Source organism: Podarcis vaucheri, assembly GCF_965113315.1.
Source record: "Podarcis vaucheri genome assembly, chromosome: 3".
Lineage (NCBI taxonomy): Eukaryota > Metazoa > Chordata > Lepidosauria > Squamata > Lacertidae > Podarcis > Podarcis vaucheri.
In genome coordinates this window covers 106,389,675-106,407,568 of record NC_138761.1, presented here as the reverse complement: position 1 = coordinate 106,407,568, position 17,894 = coordinate 106,389,675, and the positions used below count along the sequence as shown (strand labels likewise).

Genomic DNA, 17,894 nt, shown 5'->3' with positions numbered 1-17,894 from the left:
GTTGTCCTGGCCTGGAAGTGTATTGTGAATACATCCCTTATTCCCTGTTAGATATAAAGCTGCTACATGTCAATGAGGGTTTGACAGTTAATGGAGCGCATGTTCTCAGCATTTATCCGTGCCCGGAGAATGACTCACAAAATGCGAAGACAGCAAATGTGGAATCTTTTGTCTGCCCATCTCACTCTCTCAGCTTGGAAGACATGTTGCTGCTTTTTCATAAGTGATATAGGTTATCACGTCTTTGTACCAAGGCTCTCAGTCTAGGCAGGCAAGGCTTCCATGGGCAAAAGCATGGGCTACATTGTGTTCACAGGCTGCTAGCTGACCATTCCTGCTTTAAACTTCTCTTTACCCCTGTCAGATGTTTCTTCACTGGCCTGCAGATGGGAGCAGGTTAAACAGCATTTGGGGCCGAGGACTCCAGATGTTGGCCTGGGCCCCTCCAGATGATACTGGACTCCCATCAGTCCCAGCCAGCATGGTGAAAGGCCAGGGGTGATGGAAAATGTTGTAGCAACCAGCCACAAGTTCCCCATTCCTGCCATAAGAAATCCCTCTTCCCCTGATGTTGACAAAACCTAATTGTATAACTGGCCTCATCTTGGTTTTTTCTGTTTCTTGGTTACGCTAGAGCAGCAGTCTTCAGTTCTTCAAAAGACCCAGAATCCGCCTTTAACTCAAACATGAATTTGAGACCTGTTCCATATAACACCATATGTAATTGTATGCTGTGTTAGAAACTCAGACATTTAATCTAATAGCCAAATGGCAGTCGCCAAAACGGAATGCCGAGTTGCAGTTTTTGGGAAAGACGGCTCTAAAGTCCTATTTTTCAAAGGATTGACTGGCTGTGATTTATCAGTTAAACATCTGGCTAGTTCAGATGAGCCAGGTTAAGAGGTTTGACAGCTTAAATAAGAAAAGTCACATACAGTATATATTGGCCTATTCCGACCTCTTTTTCTCAATGGTGACACAGACCATTCATAATGTAGGAATATTTTTCACAATGGTGAGCGGGGCAGTCGGGTGGGGTAAGTGAAGACAAGCTACAAAAATTCACCATAACGCTGTTCATCGCTCCTACTCAGGCTGCACAGAAAAAGCATTTTGGTTCCTGAAATTCATTCCAGTTGTGCGGATAAAGTATAATGATAGAATTCTGAAAAATGTGGTATTAGTGGGTGAAAACAGTCCAGAACCAATGACCACCAGGCATGCCACTCCTGATGGTGGAGATGTCAGGTACTATCCTGACACCCAAGCATTTTCACTTTGTCACAAGTGGCCGATAGCCAGCTGCAAAAATAGACCCGCAGCCTGGCTAATTTCGACTGCTGTTTGTATGCTGGTAGTGTTGGTGTTGTGACCCACCTTAGATCAGGCTGCAACTTGGTAGAGTAGCTGAGGAAACTCAGCCAGATGGGTGGGGTATAATTAATTATTGGCAAAGGTAAAGGGATCCCTGACCATTAGGTCCAGTCATGGCCGAATCTGGGGTTGCGGCGCTCATCTCGCTTTATTGGCCGAGGGAGCCGGCATACAGCTTCTGGGTCATGTGGTCAGCATGACTAAGCCACTTCTGGCGAACTAGAGCAGCGCACGGAAACGCCATTTACCTTCCTGCCGGAGTGGTACCTATTTATCTACTTGCACTTTGACGTGCTTTTGAACTGCTAGGTTGGCAGGAGCAGGGACCGAGCAACAGGAGCTCACCCCATCAAGGGGATTCAAACCGCCGACCTTCTGATCGGCAAGTCCTAGGCTCTGTGGTTTAAGCCACAGTGCCACCTGCGTCCCAATAACCTGCGTTATTATTGGTAGTGGATGCCAAAGCCAGCAGCTAAAGATCAATGTGCTAGAGTATAATGACATTCTAGGAAACAACTTTTGTCTGTTGTCTATATCTGTTGATATAGATATAGCAGAAAGCTCACATTCATGGCTACGTTTATTGCCTTGCTGTTAAGAAGAATGCTTTAAATAGCCCAAATAGCCTTTAAACCTAGTGGCCAACTCTTGCTAAATTGTATTAAATAAATAAAGGTGTTTAGGTAAGAGACCTGGAAGATTCCCCAAGTAAATGGCTTGGGCGCTGAGTCTTAGAGAGTCCATTGGTTATAATCTCCTGCTTGTACATAAATGTCACCAGTGACCAAACATGCTTTCCCATCCAGAGCAAGTAATGCCTGGATGGTTATGTCGGTTTAATCATGAACATGTTTTAAATGAAAGACTCTGGTCTGATTTGATATACATTAGCTTCTTATTTTCCCATGTGTTGTTTTCCGCTTGTGTTAGTTGTGGTGGTAGAGAGATGCACTGTTTCAACACTGAGCAGTTTAAAAATCTTTTTAGTTTATCCGAAAGCTGGAACATGCTCACTTCATTGGGTGCCCTCTGCTTCTAGGTGAATGAATAAGAATTTTTACTGTTTGCAGAAAATAAAAATGGACTGTTTGGAGCAGAATGAGTAGGAATGTGCTAGATAGAAAGATGGTTCTATTGTCTTCTGTACAGCATGTCTAGAACCTCCCCCCCTCTCTCTGTTGCCATTCACTTCAAAGGAGGGACAATTCTCAACATCCAGCCTGGGAAAGGGGCTAAAATTTCTCACCATCTCTGATAACTGGCCGTGCTGGTTGGGGGCTGATGGGAGACAAAGAGTTATCTCTGTCTTAACAGGCCTGGAGCTGACATCTCAATGAACAAGGGAAGCCTCATGCCTGTGTCTCTAAGGGCCATCATAAGGTCTTGGTGATTCAAGGCTTGTAAGTAGCACTTTTCTAGCAAAATATGGCTTTTCTCCCCCTGTGAGGGGAAAGAAACTGTAGCAAGTGCTTCCGTGGGAGAATCAACAAACCTGTTTCGAGGCTTGCACATAGAATCACAGAATTGTAGATTCTGTGTTATAGTTAAACTATTCGGAACCCAACAGGGTCAGTGGAGCTGATGGTGTCTTTATAATATGTGGTTTATTTACACATATATACAACCTGAGCCTATGAGGGAGGAGCTCACAGCATTAACACCTGAGAAGGTCTTGCTTCTCCCAGAGTCACAGCCTTGGATTCAAGCAGAAATCAGGCGTGGCTCTCTCTGGCTTCTGTCTGCTTCTAGGTCAAGCACACCAACTCTGGTCTTTGTCTTTCTAACTAAAGATAGAGCCACTTCTTTTGTTATCTTAATGACCCATACTTGGCCCATTATCCAGAAACACCCCTGGCTATTCCAGCAATTGAATCCCTGTTGGATCCAGGAATTAGAAGGAACTCAGGAATGCAGTCTCTTCCCCAAATCACAAGACCTGGTGTGTGTGTCATAGAATTGTAGAGTTGGAAGGGGCCACAATGGACATTTAGGGTTGCCATTTTGAAGAGCAAAAAAAGAGGACATGTCCTGGAAAAAGAGGACACATGGCAACCCTAATATTCCAACTTCCTGCAGTGCAGGAATCTTTTGCCCAATGTGGGGTTCAAACCCACGACCTTGAGTTTAAGAATCTCACGCTCTACTCCCTGAGCAGGGTCATTGCAATACCTGCTATTCAGGTTGCAACCTGGCACCACGGCAAGCGCAACTTGAACAGGTGAAGCTTATTCCATCACTGCAGCTCCTTTCCAGGAAAAGCAGCAACTATCACCAACCTAGAAGCACGTTCAGGAGCAGAAACATAACAATCACCTTCAGAATTTTATCTGGGCTGGCCCACTTCTAACTTTTCCTGACAGTAATCCGAAACTGGATTACAAAATCAAACCCTGCTAAATTGATTAAAGTAGAGAAGCAACCCCTGACGTATGCTTATTTGCATGTGCGTCCCTTATTTGATGCACATTCACTCACCTGCCTCAGATGAGGGCAGGGCCGGCCCAAGACATTTTGGGGCCTGAGGCCAACCACAAAATGGTGCCTCCTTCCCACCAGGGAAGAAAGGGTGAGTGAAGAGTTGCATCAGGAACAAGGAGGGAGTAATGGTCTACATCAGGATACCTATAGGATCTGCTGCCCCCTGAAGCGGTCATCTCACATTCCCTCATGGGTCAATGTGCGGACGCTTTTCTTGCATGTTCTCCAGGCCTGCATGGAAGTTTTTTGTTCTTGCCAAACCCTTGCAGAGCAAAGAATTCTGAATGGAGAATAAGGATCCTAACATGGCCAGTCATTACTTGCATCTTGGAAATTTGCCAGACGCATTTTGCACCTGGCTATTAGCCACTTATGACCAAGTGAAGATGCCCGGGTGTCAGGATGGTGCCTGACGTCTCCACCATCTGGAGGATCCTTGGATCTTGACTGTTTTCACACACTAGCACCACATCCTGTAGAATTCTATCCACTATATTTTATCTGCACGATCAGAACGAATTCCAGGAACCAAAACGTTGTATTGAAAAATGCATCTTTTGAGCTGTCTGGCCCAGAAACAGCAACTAGGCTTTCCTTTTTGGTGACTGTAACCTTGGTTTAAGAGGCCATTCAGTGCCTAGCTCATATGTCTGAGTTTCTAAACACTGTCACAGCTGTCAACTTTCAGATTTGAAAATAAGGGATCAGCAGCCTCGAAAATAAGGGATCAGCAGCCTCACCTGTCCCGGGGACAGTCTACGGGATATCTAACAATCCGGGATAGTAGCGGGAAATGGCGCTGGAATAAGGGAATTTCCCGCCAAAAAGGGGAAGGTTGACAGCTATGAACACTGTAAGTAATATATTGTTCTCCCTTTTGGAGGCAAGACACATGGAGGTATACAATAAAACCTAAGGCCTAGTGCTACTCCCTCAAAGTGATATTTTTTCATCAAATTTCTAGTGTCCAGAAACTGTTAGTTTTTCAGATAGGAATTTTATTCCACACTAGGCATGAGGGAGGAGGAAGCCAGAAAGCCTGTGCACACTTCAAATTCGGGGGAAGAAGAGAAGATTTTAGTTATAGTTGGAAGCCAGCACTGGAATGAACATCTTGTCAATTTGTTTGCTGTTGGTCAGTCGGTCCCAGGGAGTGATATAGAAGATAGGGGATATCTTTTCCCAATGAGCTTCCACTAGCAGAGTCATACAAACCTTTTACAAACAGATTCCCTGCTGTGAGTGCATTAGATCAACAGTTCATATTACTATATAGTTTTAGAAGTTTATCATTATTTTGAATGACACAGTGCTTCCTTGCAGGCATAAAATCAGTGTGTTCTGCATCTAAGAAACTGACCCTAATTCAGCAAAGCTGAGGGTGGATCTGAGTGATCTGACTGTGAGAGGGAAAGTGCAGAAAGAGCTAAAACTTGGTGTCTTGTATGTGCGTGTTTTAGAAAAGGGCACGACAGCCCAGGAGGAAATATTAAGAGAGCAGCATGCTGGTGAGATGGCAATGGAAGAGAATGGGGCAAAACTAGACTAGAGGAAACATTAAGTAAAGGTAAAGGGACCCCTGACCATTAGGTCCAGTTGTGGCCGACTCTGGGGTTGTGGCGCTCATCTCGCTTTATTGGCCGAGGGAGCCAGCGTTCAGCTTCCGGGTCATGTGGCCAGCATGACTAAGCCGCTTCTGGAGCAGCGCACGGAAACGCCATTTACCTTCAGGTAGGTTAAAACCTGTTATAAGGGAAGGGAGAATTGATGATGAGGATTAAACTTTTAAAATATGTTCCTAAGAGGAGAAAGAATTTTAGGATAATTCTCTGTTCTGAAAAACAGCAGTGGAACATGAGCTGTGGGACTGTCGTTGCCATGCTAAACGGCTGGAGCACACCTTCTTGGAGGAGTTTTTGCAGCTGAAAACCAACTTCTGTCGTGCTCACAACCTGCAAAGCTCTGCTTTCACACAAGAGGCCTGGATAAAGTTTGGTATATATGTAAAGGCTGCTCCACACAATATGCATGTCCTGCACAATAGATGTTGTGTGTCACTATAGATTTACAGACAGTGGCGTAGCGTGGGTTGTCAGCACCCGGGGCTGTAATTTGCGCCCCCTAACCCGTGGATTTGCGCCCCCCTAACCCGTGGATTTGCGCCCCCTAACCCTAACCCCAGATGTTGCGCCCGGTGCGGCCGGCCCCCCCTGCACCCCCCCACGCTACGCCACTGTTTACAGATTGTGATTTAGCCTCATCTACGATGAACAGGTTGTTACAGAAATCCTCTGCCCTGTTGAAATTGGTGGAACTCAGACATAGGTGCCAACTCGTAGGGGCCAAGGTCCCTTCCCCACCCCCGAAAATATTTGAGGTCGGGTCACCCCAAAGTTGGTGGGCATTGCCATTCAATTTGTGTGCCTGCACCATGGCATGTGATCGATTATGTCGGGCGGGGCTTACCTGCCCCCTCCAATATTTTATTCAAGTTGGCACCCCTGAACTCAGCTGCGCTGCACTGTTCTCTTTTGATTGCTCCCATTGAGATGAATGGGAATCATCTAATGGGAAGAAGGACTGCGGCTGCATTCTTGCAAAACCTGCAGCTAATGAGGCATGCATGCACATAGTGGACATTTGGTTTTTTAAAAACAGTAACCCCCGGCTTGCCATTTAAAGTCTCACATGGCGTGTGCTCCTTGGATCTACCTACAGAAGCTATTCTGAAGCTAAAGAAACAACAGTATAGTAGCCTAGGTGTTTTGCAAAGCCATCTGTGATCTTGCTTTTGCAACAAGTGTTAGGCTGGATCTGGGCACTAAAAATATATATATATCAGGAAAACGCATTGTAAACCTCAAAATGGGAAATTGCATTGCCGAAAGACGGGAACTCCATAGCGCCATCTGGTGTCACATTTAAGACGCTTTCTTTTACTAATGCTGATGAGTCCCTAGACAACGTTTCGAAGGTAAAAGAAGAAAAAAAATCTGCTAAACAAGCCGCAGTCTAATAAAGTAGGTACAAATGCAAGCAGACATATAGATACACGTGATCCCCTCTGCTCCCCACCCCAGTGGTTGGAATCCAGCATAATTTCATTGACTTTGCTGGAGATACGGCTGATTTACTGTGAGATTGGAATCAGGTTCCATGAATGCAACTTATTTCAAAACATGACCAGAGGGGAAGAGGGTGAAAAATATCTAGAATTAAAAATAGTGTTGCACATCTTGACATTTTTCACATTGTTGGGTTCCAAATAGTTTCAACTATAACCGTGGTCAGACCTCAGGAATGCCTCCTCAGTGAAGGACTTCTGTTGCAGAGCTTTTTGGCAACCCTCCTGGCTTTATAATCAGCATTTTCTCCAGTATCGTTTTTATACGTTTGAGGGTTTCTTTCTGCAGCGAGTGCAGCTACTGTTCACCGGAATCTCTGCGCAAAGGGCTAAGCATGTTTAGAAGTCAAGCCATCAGCAAGGAGGCCCTAAAGCTCTCAGTATTAGGAACCAGGCCATTAGCATCCGGATCTGAAAACTGCAGCCAAGGTTGGGACTGTTGTTCCTTGTGTTTTTCTTTCCCCCTTATCAAGAAACTAGATTCCATTTTTGCAGGAAACAGGCTGCATTCTCGTTGCTCCATATTTTTAATGACCCCTAGAGAAACGTTGTCAGAACATATTTCTCCAACTGGCTAAGGCAAACGCTTTTACTGCCACCACACTCCGAAGTACAAAAACACTGCTTGCCATTTTACCAAGGAAAGAGAGCTCCACACCCACCGCTCCACATTTTTAATTTATACATTTTCTTCTCTCATGCGTAGAAAACCCACAAACATTTCTCTCTTTTCCCCTCTTTCCTATTTTTCATTCCGGTTGAAACTATCGTTTACTGTATTTCCATGTGTGTCTTTTCATTTTTTAAAAAAGCCTATTTTTTCTGGATAAAAAAAAATTATTTGGGTCTGAATGTGTGAAATGTTCTATGGAAGAGAGAAGTTAAGTGATGGTGTAAATGCATTGTGTGTATGTATTCTAAAATTTAAATAGATTGTACATATTGGATTGTAAATGAACTGTAAACAAGCAATATATATTTTCTTGAACATATATAGTGGTATATATTTGTTAAATAAGCAAACTTGTATACTCTTAATTAACCTTTTAAATATTTTGTACAGATAAGTTTATTAAATATTTTATTGATATGTGCTTCATTTGCCTTTTTTGATTCCAACCCCATTACCTGAAGCAGCGCAGCTGATTTTTCTTCCAACTAGAAATGCAATTTGTTTTTACTGATTGCTGAGTTTCCCCAATAGAATCCTCTTAGTATTTATCCATGTTTACTGCACTTTTCATGTGCAAACTACTTTACATTCTTTTGTGTGTGTGTGTGTGGTGCTGGTTGGGCTTATCCTTCCAACAACTTTGTGAGACAGGACACTTTTTAAAAAAAATAATCATATTACACATAAAGGACCCCCCAAAGTATCACTCAGTTTAGCTGTGAATTATTGGTACTTGTATCTGTCATGCTCAGGGCTTTTTCCTCCAGCCGGAATTTGCCAGAACTCAGTTCTGGCAACTCTCAGGTGAGAGCAATTGCCATTATAAGAGAACAAAGCACCTCTTTTTCTAGAAAAACAGCACTGGTCATGATGGAACATCCAGGAGTTTAGACATGAAACTAGAGCAGGTGTAAAGTCTGAAGATACTGTCTCCTAAATGAGCTTGGAGGGAAGGACGAAGAATAAGATCCATTCTAACAAGAGAGCTAATCTATGGAATGGATGGTATATGATAGGATTATATGATCCTCCCTTCTGTGAAATAAGTGGTGGCACTTGCTCCACTTCTCCAGTACCTTCCAGGTATTGCTGGACTACCACTCCCATTATCCCAGTCGATTGGGCAGGTTGTCTGAGGCTGATGGGATTTGTAGTCCAAAAAAGCACCTGGAGGACCACAGCTTCCTCATCACTGACATACCAGAAAGGAAAGTGGATTGAGCAATGTTGTTTTTAAAACCACTGAAGGTGCTTTGATTGATGGTCCAGGTGTATTCACAAACTACTTTTATCCCACTGTCTCCTGTGCTGAAACAGGTTTCTGAAGCAATATAAAAGCCCAGGAGACCATTTACCGGAAGAGGATAGAGAGGATATGGCATGAGCAGAGGGCACTTTTCAAATGAACTTCAGAAGATGCTAAATTAGCTCAGTTGGTTAGAGCATTGTGCTGATGATGCTATAAGGTTGCAGGTTCAATCCCTGTGTGGGGCAGATGATCCTCTTCCAACTCAACAATTCAATGATCCAGCAAACTATTTTTAGTTTCCTACCTAAGATTAAGATGTCTGATGGGGATTTCCTTCATCCCACCCAAGTCAGGCTTGGCCTGAGCCTGTTTATTTTTTGAGATTAGGCATGCTCAGGGTGTTATTACTCAGACTGTGACCATTTCAATTCTGAATAACTTTGCAGATGGCTTTTTTAGAATGCACCAGTCAGAATGAAAAAAACCCAAAGCACAAAAAACCAGGAACCTCCGCCATTCTATAATTATGCAACATTTTTATTAGTTATTGATTTTAAGTGTTAATATTTATTAAGTCTTCACAGTAACATGAAAGAGTATTTGCAAGCACTTTGGTACAAAATACAACATGGAGAAACCCATTCCTTGAATCATGAAACCAACAGACAAACTTAGATATTTCTCATGCCTTATTATAAGGCTACTACTGAACACCAACCATTATATTTTCTTATTATTATATTATATTATATTATTATATTATTATATAATATTATTATTATTTATTATTATTATTATTATTATTATTATTATTATTATTATTATTATTATTATTTCCTTAAAGCAAATACAATGGCATTTTCTCTCCAGCATTCCACTTACACATGTGCTATTTGCTCCATATAGGTAAAGGTAAAGGTTAAGGACCCCTGGACGTTTAGGTCCAGTCAAAGGTGACTGGGGTTGCAGTGCTCATCTCACTTTTAGACCGAGGGAGCTGGCGTTTGTCCACAGACAGCTTTCCGGGTCATGTGGCCAGTATGACTAAACTGCTTCTGGTGCAACGGGACACCATGACGGAAGCCAGAGTGCACGGAAATGCAGTTTACCTTCCTGCCGCAGAAGTACCTATTTATTTACTTGCACTGGTGTGCTTTTAATCTGCTAGGTTGGCAGGAGCTGGGACAGAGCAACAGGAGCTCACTCCATCACGGGGATTTGAACCGCCCAAGCCCAGGAGGCTCAGTGCTTTAGACCACAGCGCCACCCACATCCCTTTACCTTTCGCTCCATATATTCTGCATTAGGGATGCAGGTGGAGCTGTGGTCTAAACCACGCTTGGGAAACTCCCTCTGGAGGTAGAGATTTAGAAATTCCTCCATAAATTGGTCTGGTCCCTTTCCATACCAGCTTCCATCATCATATCACATGGCTTCTTGGTCACCTAGAGGAGATATCTCATCGGTTTCTCCGAAATCTCAGAATTTGCAGGGAAGTGAGTGGGCTAGGAGAGTTAATGTCTGAAGCCCGCACCGGGCACTACGTGTTCTTTCAAAACCACTATTAAACCATTTCCATAATAACAAATATTGCCTTCAGAATAAACTAATAAATAGGACCGGTGCTTATTTTTCTAAAAAAATATGTTTGGGGTACTCTCATTTTGACTCAAGAAAATCACCATTTTATAGTTCAAATCAGGAAAAATAAAAACAGTAACTGGACAAAAGCATAAAGCTTCACAAAATGTTTAGGGCATGGGTAGGCAAACTAAGGCCCGGGGGCCAGATCCGGCCCAATCACCTTCTCAATCCAGCCTGCGGACGTTCCGGGAATCAGCGTGTTTTTACACGAGTAGAACGTGTCCTTTTTAAAAAATTGCATCTCTGGGTTATTAGTGGGGCCTGCTTGGTGTTTTTACATGAGTAGAATGTGTGTTTTTATTTAAAATGCATATCTTGGTTAATTGTGGGGCATAGGAATTTGTTCTTTTTTTCTTTCTTTTTTCAAAATATAGTCCAGCCCCCCACAAGGTCTGAGGGACAGTGGACTGGCCCCCTGCTGAAAAAGTTTGCTGACCCCTGGTTTAGGAGTATGCGTCCCCCTGCGTCCCCCCAGAAAAAAAACCCACTGAATAGGACACAGGGTGGACTGTTGATGAATGACAGCCCCAAGGGGTGAAAAATGCACCAAAGATTTAGCATTTCTTGCGTATAATTTGCAAAACAGGCTTAAATCTATGAACAATCCAATGCGTGTAACTTGAATCATCTCAGTAAGCCTACCCACAGTAAGCACGCCATTATACTGTGCTTCATGTCAAGAAAACAGAAGTACTCCTATGACTAAATTTGTTGGAAATCTAGATGTAGAGGCTTATAGCTAAAATCCTACAATTATTCCAAGTTAAGTTCACTGAGATGATGGGATTGTAGCAAAAATGCAGAACCACCACATACTTGAATAAGGCTTTCTTGGCCAATGTTGCAAAAGGACAAAATTTTCCTGTTTCAATATACCAGAATCATAATCTACGTAGGCAGGATGTTTTTAACTAATTGTTGAAACATTTTAAGGGCTGGATTTGCCTCTTCTGGTGCTGTAGGTAGGCAACTCTGTTACTATGATCACACAAATATTTCTCTGCCGACTACATCTGACACACAGAAATATTGTAGGAATGCACGCAGCTGTGTAAATGTCAATTCCTACACTGAAGAACAACACGCTTAAATTCCAAAAAAACCCTCCATCAAATTAAAACAAAATATTAGTAGGTTTTCTTTTCGAGCAACAGATTTTGCTGAAATAGACCAGGGGTCAGCAATCTTTTTCGGTCGTGGGCCGGTCCACTGTCCCTCAGACATTGGGGGGGGGGGGGCGGACTATATTTTGGAGAAAAAATTGAATGGATTCCTATGCCCCATAAATAACCCAGAGATGCATTTTAAATAAAAGGACATATTCTACTCATGTAAAAACACGCTGATTCCCGGACCGTCCGCAGGCAGGATTGAGAAAGCGATTGGGCCGCATCCGGCCCCTGGGCCTTAGGTTGCCTATTCCTGAAATAGACCAACAGCCTTCTTATCTGCACAAGCAACAATATTTACAGAGATGAATCAGAACAATTAAGACAGCAAGCATATCACCTGGTCCAACATTATGTCCCCGTGAAGCACAGGTGCAAGTTATCATCATAAATATTCCAGCACCGCTACGAAGGGACAAGGAACCCCCCTCAATCCTCTTTCTGAAGCTTGCACATGAAGTCAGACCATTTAGCTCAGTATTGTCGACACATGACTAGTGCCACACCACTGGGCCCTCTCACACTGTTGTGGCACAACAATATCTGGAAATGGGGCATGAGATGAATGGTCATGGGTCGAATCGCTATGTGTGCCTACAGAGATTTCTCCTTTCTTCCACACAGGATTTTGGGCTCGTGATGTCACTGCCCGCCATTTTGAGTGCCGCTGCTGGCAACCATTTCAAAATATTCGGTCTTAAGCAACAATGATTTTTCTCAAAAATCCTATGTATGATGTCCAAAATTATTTCCATTCTCAGATTTTTAACAAGAGCATCTTGGCTATTGCAAATACTAATACAAGGTTTTAAGGTGTTTGGGGTGTGTGTGTGTATTGTTATACTTGGGTAACTACATTTTTAGGGTCTATCTTTAGAGTCACAATGGATTCCAGAGATAAACCACTGACTACTGGAATGAGTATAGAGGAGGGCAACTAAGATGCCCAAGGGTCCAGATGTCAAGCCTTATGAGGAATGGTTGAAGGAGCTGCACATGTTTAGCTTGGAAAAGAGGAGACTGAGAGGAGATATTATAGCCATTTTCAACTATCTCCAGGGCTGTCACATGGAAGAGGGAACAAGCTTGTTTTCTCCTGCTCCAGAGGGGAGGACTCAAACCAATGGCTTTAAGATACAAAAAGTGGAGAGTCCAACTAAACTTCAGAAAAAACTTTCTAACAGTAAGAGCTCTTTTGACAGTGGAATGGTCTCCCTCAGGAGGTGGTGGACTCTCCTTCCTTGGAAGTTTTTAAGCAGAGGTTGGATGGTCATCTGTCATGGATGCTATAGCTGAGATTCCTGCATTGCTGGGGGTTGAACTAGATGACCCTTGGGCCCCTTCCAGCTATGACTCTATGATTCTATGCAGTGCTTTTTTTCTTTTAAGAAAGGTTTAGGGGCACTCTCATTTTGACTCAAGAAAATCACCATTTTATAGTTCAAAGCGGGGAAAACAAAATGGACAAAAGTACAAAGATTCACAAAATGTTTAGGGATATGCGTAGCCCTGTGTCCCTCCAGAAAAAAAGCACTGATTCTATTATTCTTCCCCAAATGAATGAGCAATGGTATACAATGTCAGGTGGCAACTGGTCAATGCCAGCTTTTTGAGACTGGGAAGAAGTGATCTGGAAGGTATAGAAAACCACATTCTGGTTTGCGAAAAAGCTACTCAGCATTCTTAATTTTTCAGCTTGCTTGCCTCAGCCAAGTAGGAACCTGTTAATGAAACTGACAGTAGACCTCCTCATTATTATTATTATTATTATTATTATTATTATTATTATTATTATTATTATTTAACAATTCCCACCCTGCATTTGGAACACTAGTAGATAAGGGGAGAAACAATAAACTAGGTTAAAAAAAACCTTGATGGCTAGGTTTTTATTTGCAAGGCCACATTTTTGTATGGAGGAGCATTCAACCCATCATGTGAGTCTGCTACTGCAGTCCCAAGTATTATGGTCCAGAAACAGGTTTCTTTTCTCACATGCTGAAAGAAAAGAGGCCCTTAAGAACTGAGGGCAGTTTAGAAGGCTTATTCTCTCACCCAGTTAATTTTCTTTCTTGGGTCTCCTGAAAACTGAATATTTTAAAAAGTGGAATTGATAGGAAAGAGTTTGGAATGGAATTAGCAGACTGAAAAAAAGCAACAACCACCCAGTAATTTGTGGCTTATATGTACTCAGAACTGTTTCAGATATTCATGTATTAATTTTTTTTCTCGATGCCTCTTTTAAAATTTTATACAAAAAACTTTTCAAGGAAGTATATGCACAAAAAATAATCTCCCTGGCATTCTTTGAGAACATTTTTTTAAAAAAAGTGAGATAAAAAGGAATTTAGAGCTTGGTGCTGTGGCCAGCAAATGATGAGCTTTATCAGGATTTTGCTACACCATACTGAAGTATTTTAACATTCTGATCTTAGGGCAGATTCACAGTGATTTGCCCCTGAACATATACATTCACAGTATTGCATTTGAAGGGAAGTGAAGTTTGTGATGCTTGACCTGCCTTGACTTTCTCACTCAAGTCTCTTGAGGTTGGGGGAAAACAGCAACACATAATTTCATATGCATGTCTGAAACTCAACCTCAACCACTCCTTTCACCTAGGGGATTGCTCCCAACTGGTAGCAGTGATTTATCTCATGCTAGTTTCGTGAGCCAAGGCCGGTAGCATACTCTTGTTTACGGTATTGTTTTGCATTTGACAAAATTCATTCGAAGCACTTACAACCACTCCTTTGGGATTCAGAGGGTCAATGGGAATATCTTTCGGGCCACAAAGTTCCTTTGTGGTGCATCCTTTAGAGGAAACCAGCTGCAACATAGAAACGTAATGAGGAGCAAACATTTTCAAGTATAATCATACACCCATAAAACAGTTAAAATACTTCCCGCCCTGTTGCTACTTGCTTCACCCCTGTTTACAGCCTAGCCAGATCATCTCGCACCCAGTCTGCAACCATTTCAGCCATGTCCTCACTGGAACCAATGACGAAAGCATGTCGGAATCCTTTCTCGCACAATCGGATGTCTCCATCTGGGAAATCCCTCTTCATCTCTTCATAGTATTGCAGGGGACACCAGCTGTCTACAGTTCCATAGTAAAAAGTCAGCTGAAAAATAAAACAGAGATAGGATAGGCGAAAAAACAAACAAACCCCCCACACAAACCAAGTAAATATATCAGAAGAAAAGACAGGGATCGATCTAAGTGTCAGATGGGAAATGGAAATTTGGCACCCTGGGATGGCTCAGTTGGTAGAGCACAAGATTCTCAATCTCAGGACTGTGGGTACAAGCCCAACGTTGGGCAAAAGATGCCTGTACTGTGGTACCTTGGTTCTCAAATGCCTTGGTACTCAAACAACTTGGAACCCGAACACTGAAAACCTGGAAGTAAGAGTTCCGGTTTGCGAACTTTTTTTAGAAGCCGAATATGCTCCAATTTGAGTGCCACACTTCCGTTTTGAGCGCCACACTTGCATTGTACAGTGGTACCTCAGGTTACATACGGTTCAGGTTACAGACTCTGCTAACCCAAAAACAGTACCTCGGGTTAAGAACTTTGCTTCAGGACGAGAACAGAAATCGTGCGGCGGCGCGGCAGCAGAGGGAGGCCCCATTAGCTAAAGTGGTGCTTCAGGTTAAGAACAGTTCCAGGTTAAGAACGCACCTCCAGAACAAATTAAGTACGTAACCACTGTATTGCAATTGTAGAGGTCCTCGTGGTCCCTTCCAACTCTACAATTCTATGACTCTATGACTCATTGAGGGACACGGGTGGCACTGTGGGTTAAACCACAGAGCCTAGGACTTGCCGATCAGAAGGTCGGCGGTTTGAATCTCCGCAACGGGGTGAGCTCCCGTTGCTCAGTCCCAGCTCCTGCCCACCTAGCAGTTCGAAAGCACGTCAAAGTGCAAGTAGATAAATAGGTACCGCTCCGGCGGGAAGGTAAACGGCGTTTCTGTGTGCTGCTCTGGTTCGCCAGAAGCGGCTTAGTCATGCTGGCCACATGACCCGGAAGCTGTACGCCGGCTCCCTCGGCCAATAAAGCGAGATGAGCGCCGCAACCCCAGAGTCAGCCACGACTGGACCTAATGGTCAGGGGTTCCTTTACCTTTACCTTTATGCCTCATTGGACTGCCTTAGCCTCAGTTTCTGTTTGAGCAAACACAACAGTGACCTATACAAGAACTCTAGGGAAGATCAAAAAGCATCGTGCATACTAGGAATTCCATAGCATCATGATGCTCAAAATTTCTCAGATCAAGAAGATGAAATGCGTAGAGAGCTTTTCAGCAAAGGCCCCAACCAGGAGGCAAACACACGTTGCACAGGGTCAGCAGCCTGGAATGGCTGGTGTGGGTGCAACTCTGTATTGTAGGACAGACAAGATCTTTACCCGCCACCTTGCACTGCAGATGGAGATTTTGCTGAGTGCTTTGCACATGGATATGGGTCCAGTCCGCATGCAAAATTGTGCTCTCAGCAAGGGAAATCCACAAGAAGCAGCCTGTGGTTCTTTCATGCTGTGCTGGATCTCAAGGCTGCATGCCAAAGCACAACAAGGGGGAAGTTCATAGGATTTGCATCAAGCAAACCTGCTTAGGACAGGATATTTCTATGCTTCCCCCTTTGGCATGTTGGGCTCAACAATATATGATGCTACATGGGTTGTTTGCTATCGCAATTAAAAATTAAAATAAATGAAATGATAAAATAAAACAGCAGGGGGTTGGGGAGGGGAGGTTTCCTTTTCCACCAGAGTCCTGAGGAAACTGGAAAATGTTTGTAGAGTGTTTTAAAAATCAGTACAGTGGTACCTCGGGCTACATACGCTTCAGGTTACAGACTCCGCTAACCCAGAAATAGTATCTCGGGTTAAGAACTTTGCTTCAGGATGAGAACAGAAATCATGCTCTGGTGGTGCGGCGGCAGCGGGAGGCCCCATTAGCTAAAGTGCTGCTTCAGGTTAAGAACAGTTTCAGGTTAAGAACGGACCTCTGGAACGAATTAAGTACTTAACCCGAGGTACCACTGTATAAACAAGTGAACAGATTAGCAGGACTTGACTCATGTCCAGCATGGTAAGAGGAAGGAGGAGACAAAGAGTAAGAAGAGTAGAATTTGGTAACTTAGAGTATGCGGGGAGAGGTGGCAAACAAAAGATACCAGAGAAGGAGAGGAAGGGAAGTCCTTACATGTTTCTGTTTGTTTGCCCTTAGTTTATCATAGTTTCTTTTTCATTTTACTCTCCCAGCCCCCTTTCCTTCTTCTTTTTGAATTGTATGTAAAAACGCAAATACAATTTTTTATATAAAAAAAGAAACTTTCCTCAGCCCCTCCATTGGAGGTGATAAATCTAAGAAACAGCTAATAGAATCAAAGGCTCTAATCCAGCGAAGGCCAAACTTGGCCCTCCAGCTGTTTTGGGATTACAATTCCCATCATCCCTGACCACTGGCCCTGTTAGCTAGGGATGATGGGAGTTGTAGTCCCAAATCAGCTGGAGGGCCAAGTTTGGCCATCACTGCTCTAATCTTAACCATGGTTACTCAGATATACGGTAGTAAGTTCTACTGAATTCAATAGGACTTATTCCCAGGTGAGAGAGGGCTAGGACTGCAGCTCAGCAGAACAATCCTAAGTAGAGGAGGCAGACAGTTAAGCTGGTGGAAGCAGTGGCATAGCGTGGGGGGTGGGGTGGGCACAGGGGCGGTTGCCCTGGGTGCAAAATTGTTAGGGGGAGCAAAATTTTACCACCCGGTGCTGCCTTAGTACAGCTGTTCGCTTCCGTTGCTGGGATCCATTGAAAACGTGTGACCCCCGACACTGGCAACCCATGCTATGTCACTGGGTGGAAGTTACCCCTATTATAAGCCCTGCTCAATTACTGCCAGTGCTGCCTGAAGCTGGCCTAACCCTAACAGAGGGAATGCAAACATTTAAAAGAGAGTTTGACTTAAACCACCCTTTTCTGTTGGTGTTAAGTTATGCCAAGTTGCCAGATCATGTGACTGAGCTAAAAGAGGTTTGGAATAGATGCAAGTCTTTCCTTGCCCAATCCTGCACCTTTCTGGGGACTTATCAAGGAGCATAAATTTCACCAGCTAAAGTTCTCCTGGCTGAACCTCATCTTAGCTAGGATGTGGACCAGACTTATTTTA

General features: G+C 43.4%; 1 protein-coding gene and 1 long non-coding RNA gene across 3 annotated transcripts in view; both read right to left on the bottom strand.

Moving 5' to 3' along the window:
* Window positions 1-4,829: 4,829 nt before the first annotated feature.
* LOC309528355 lies at window positions 4,830-13,507 on the bottom strand. Its single transcript, XR_014217702.1, has 2 exons — window positions 6,082-13,507; window positions 4,830-5,909 (listed from the first exon to the last, which is right to left on the bottom strand). It is a non-coding gene; the product is annotated as an uncharacterized lncRNA (long non-coding RNA).
* An 11-nt stretch (window positions 13,508-13,518) lies between these two features.
* LDAH (lipid droplet associated hydrolase) overlaps window positions 13,519-17,894 on the bottom strand; it is a 96,362-nt gene continuing 91,986 nt past the window's right edge. For both annotated transcript variants that reach the window (XM_082215638.1, XM_082215637.1), the window contains one exon: window positions 13,519-14,839. In XM_082215638.1, coding sequence (XP_082071764.1) covers window positions 14,648-14,839 — 192 coding nt within the window. In that variant the 3' untranslated portion in view covers window positions 13,519-14,647. The remainder of the gene's footprint in view (window positions 14,840-17,894) is intronic.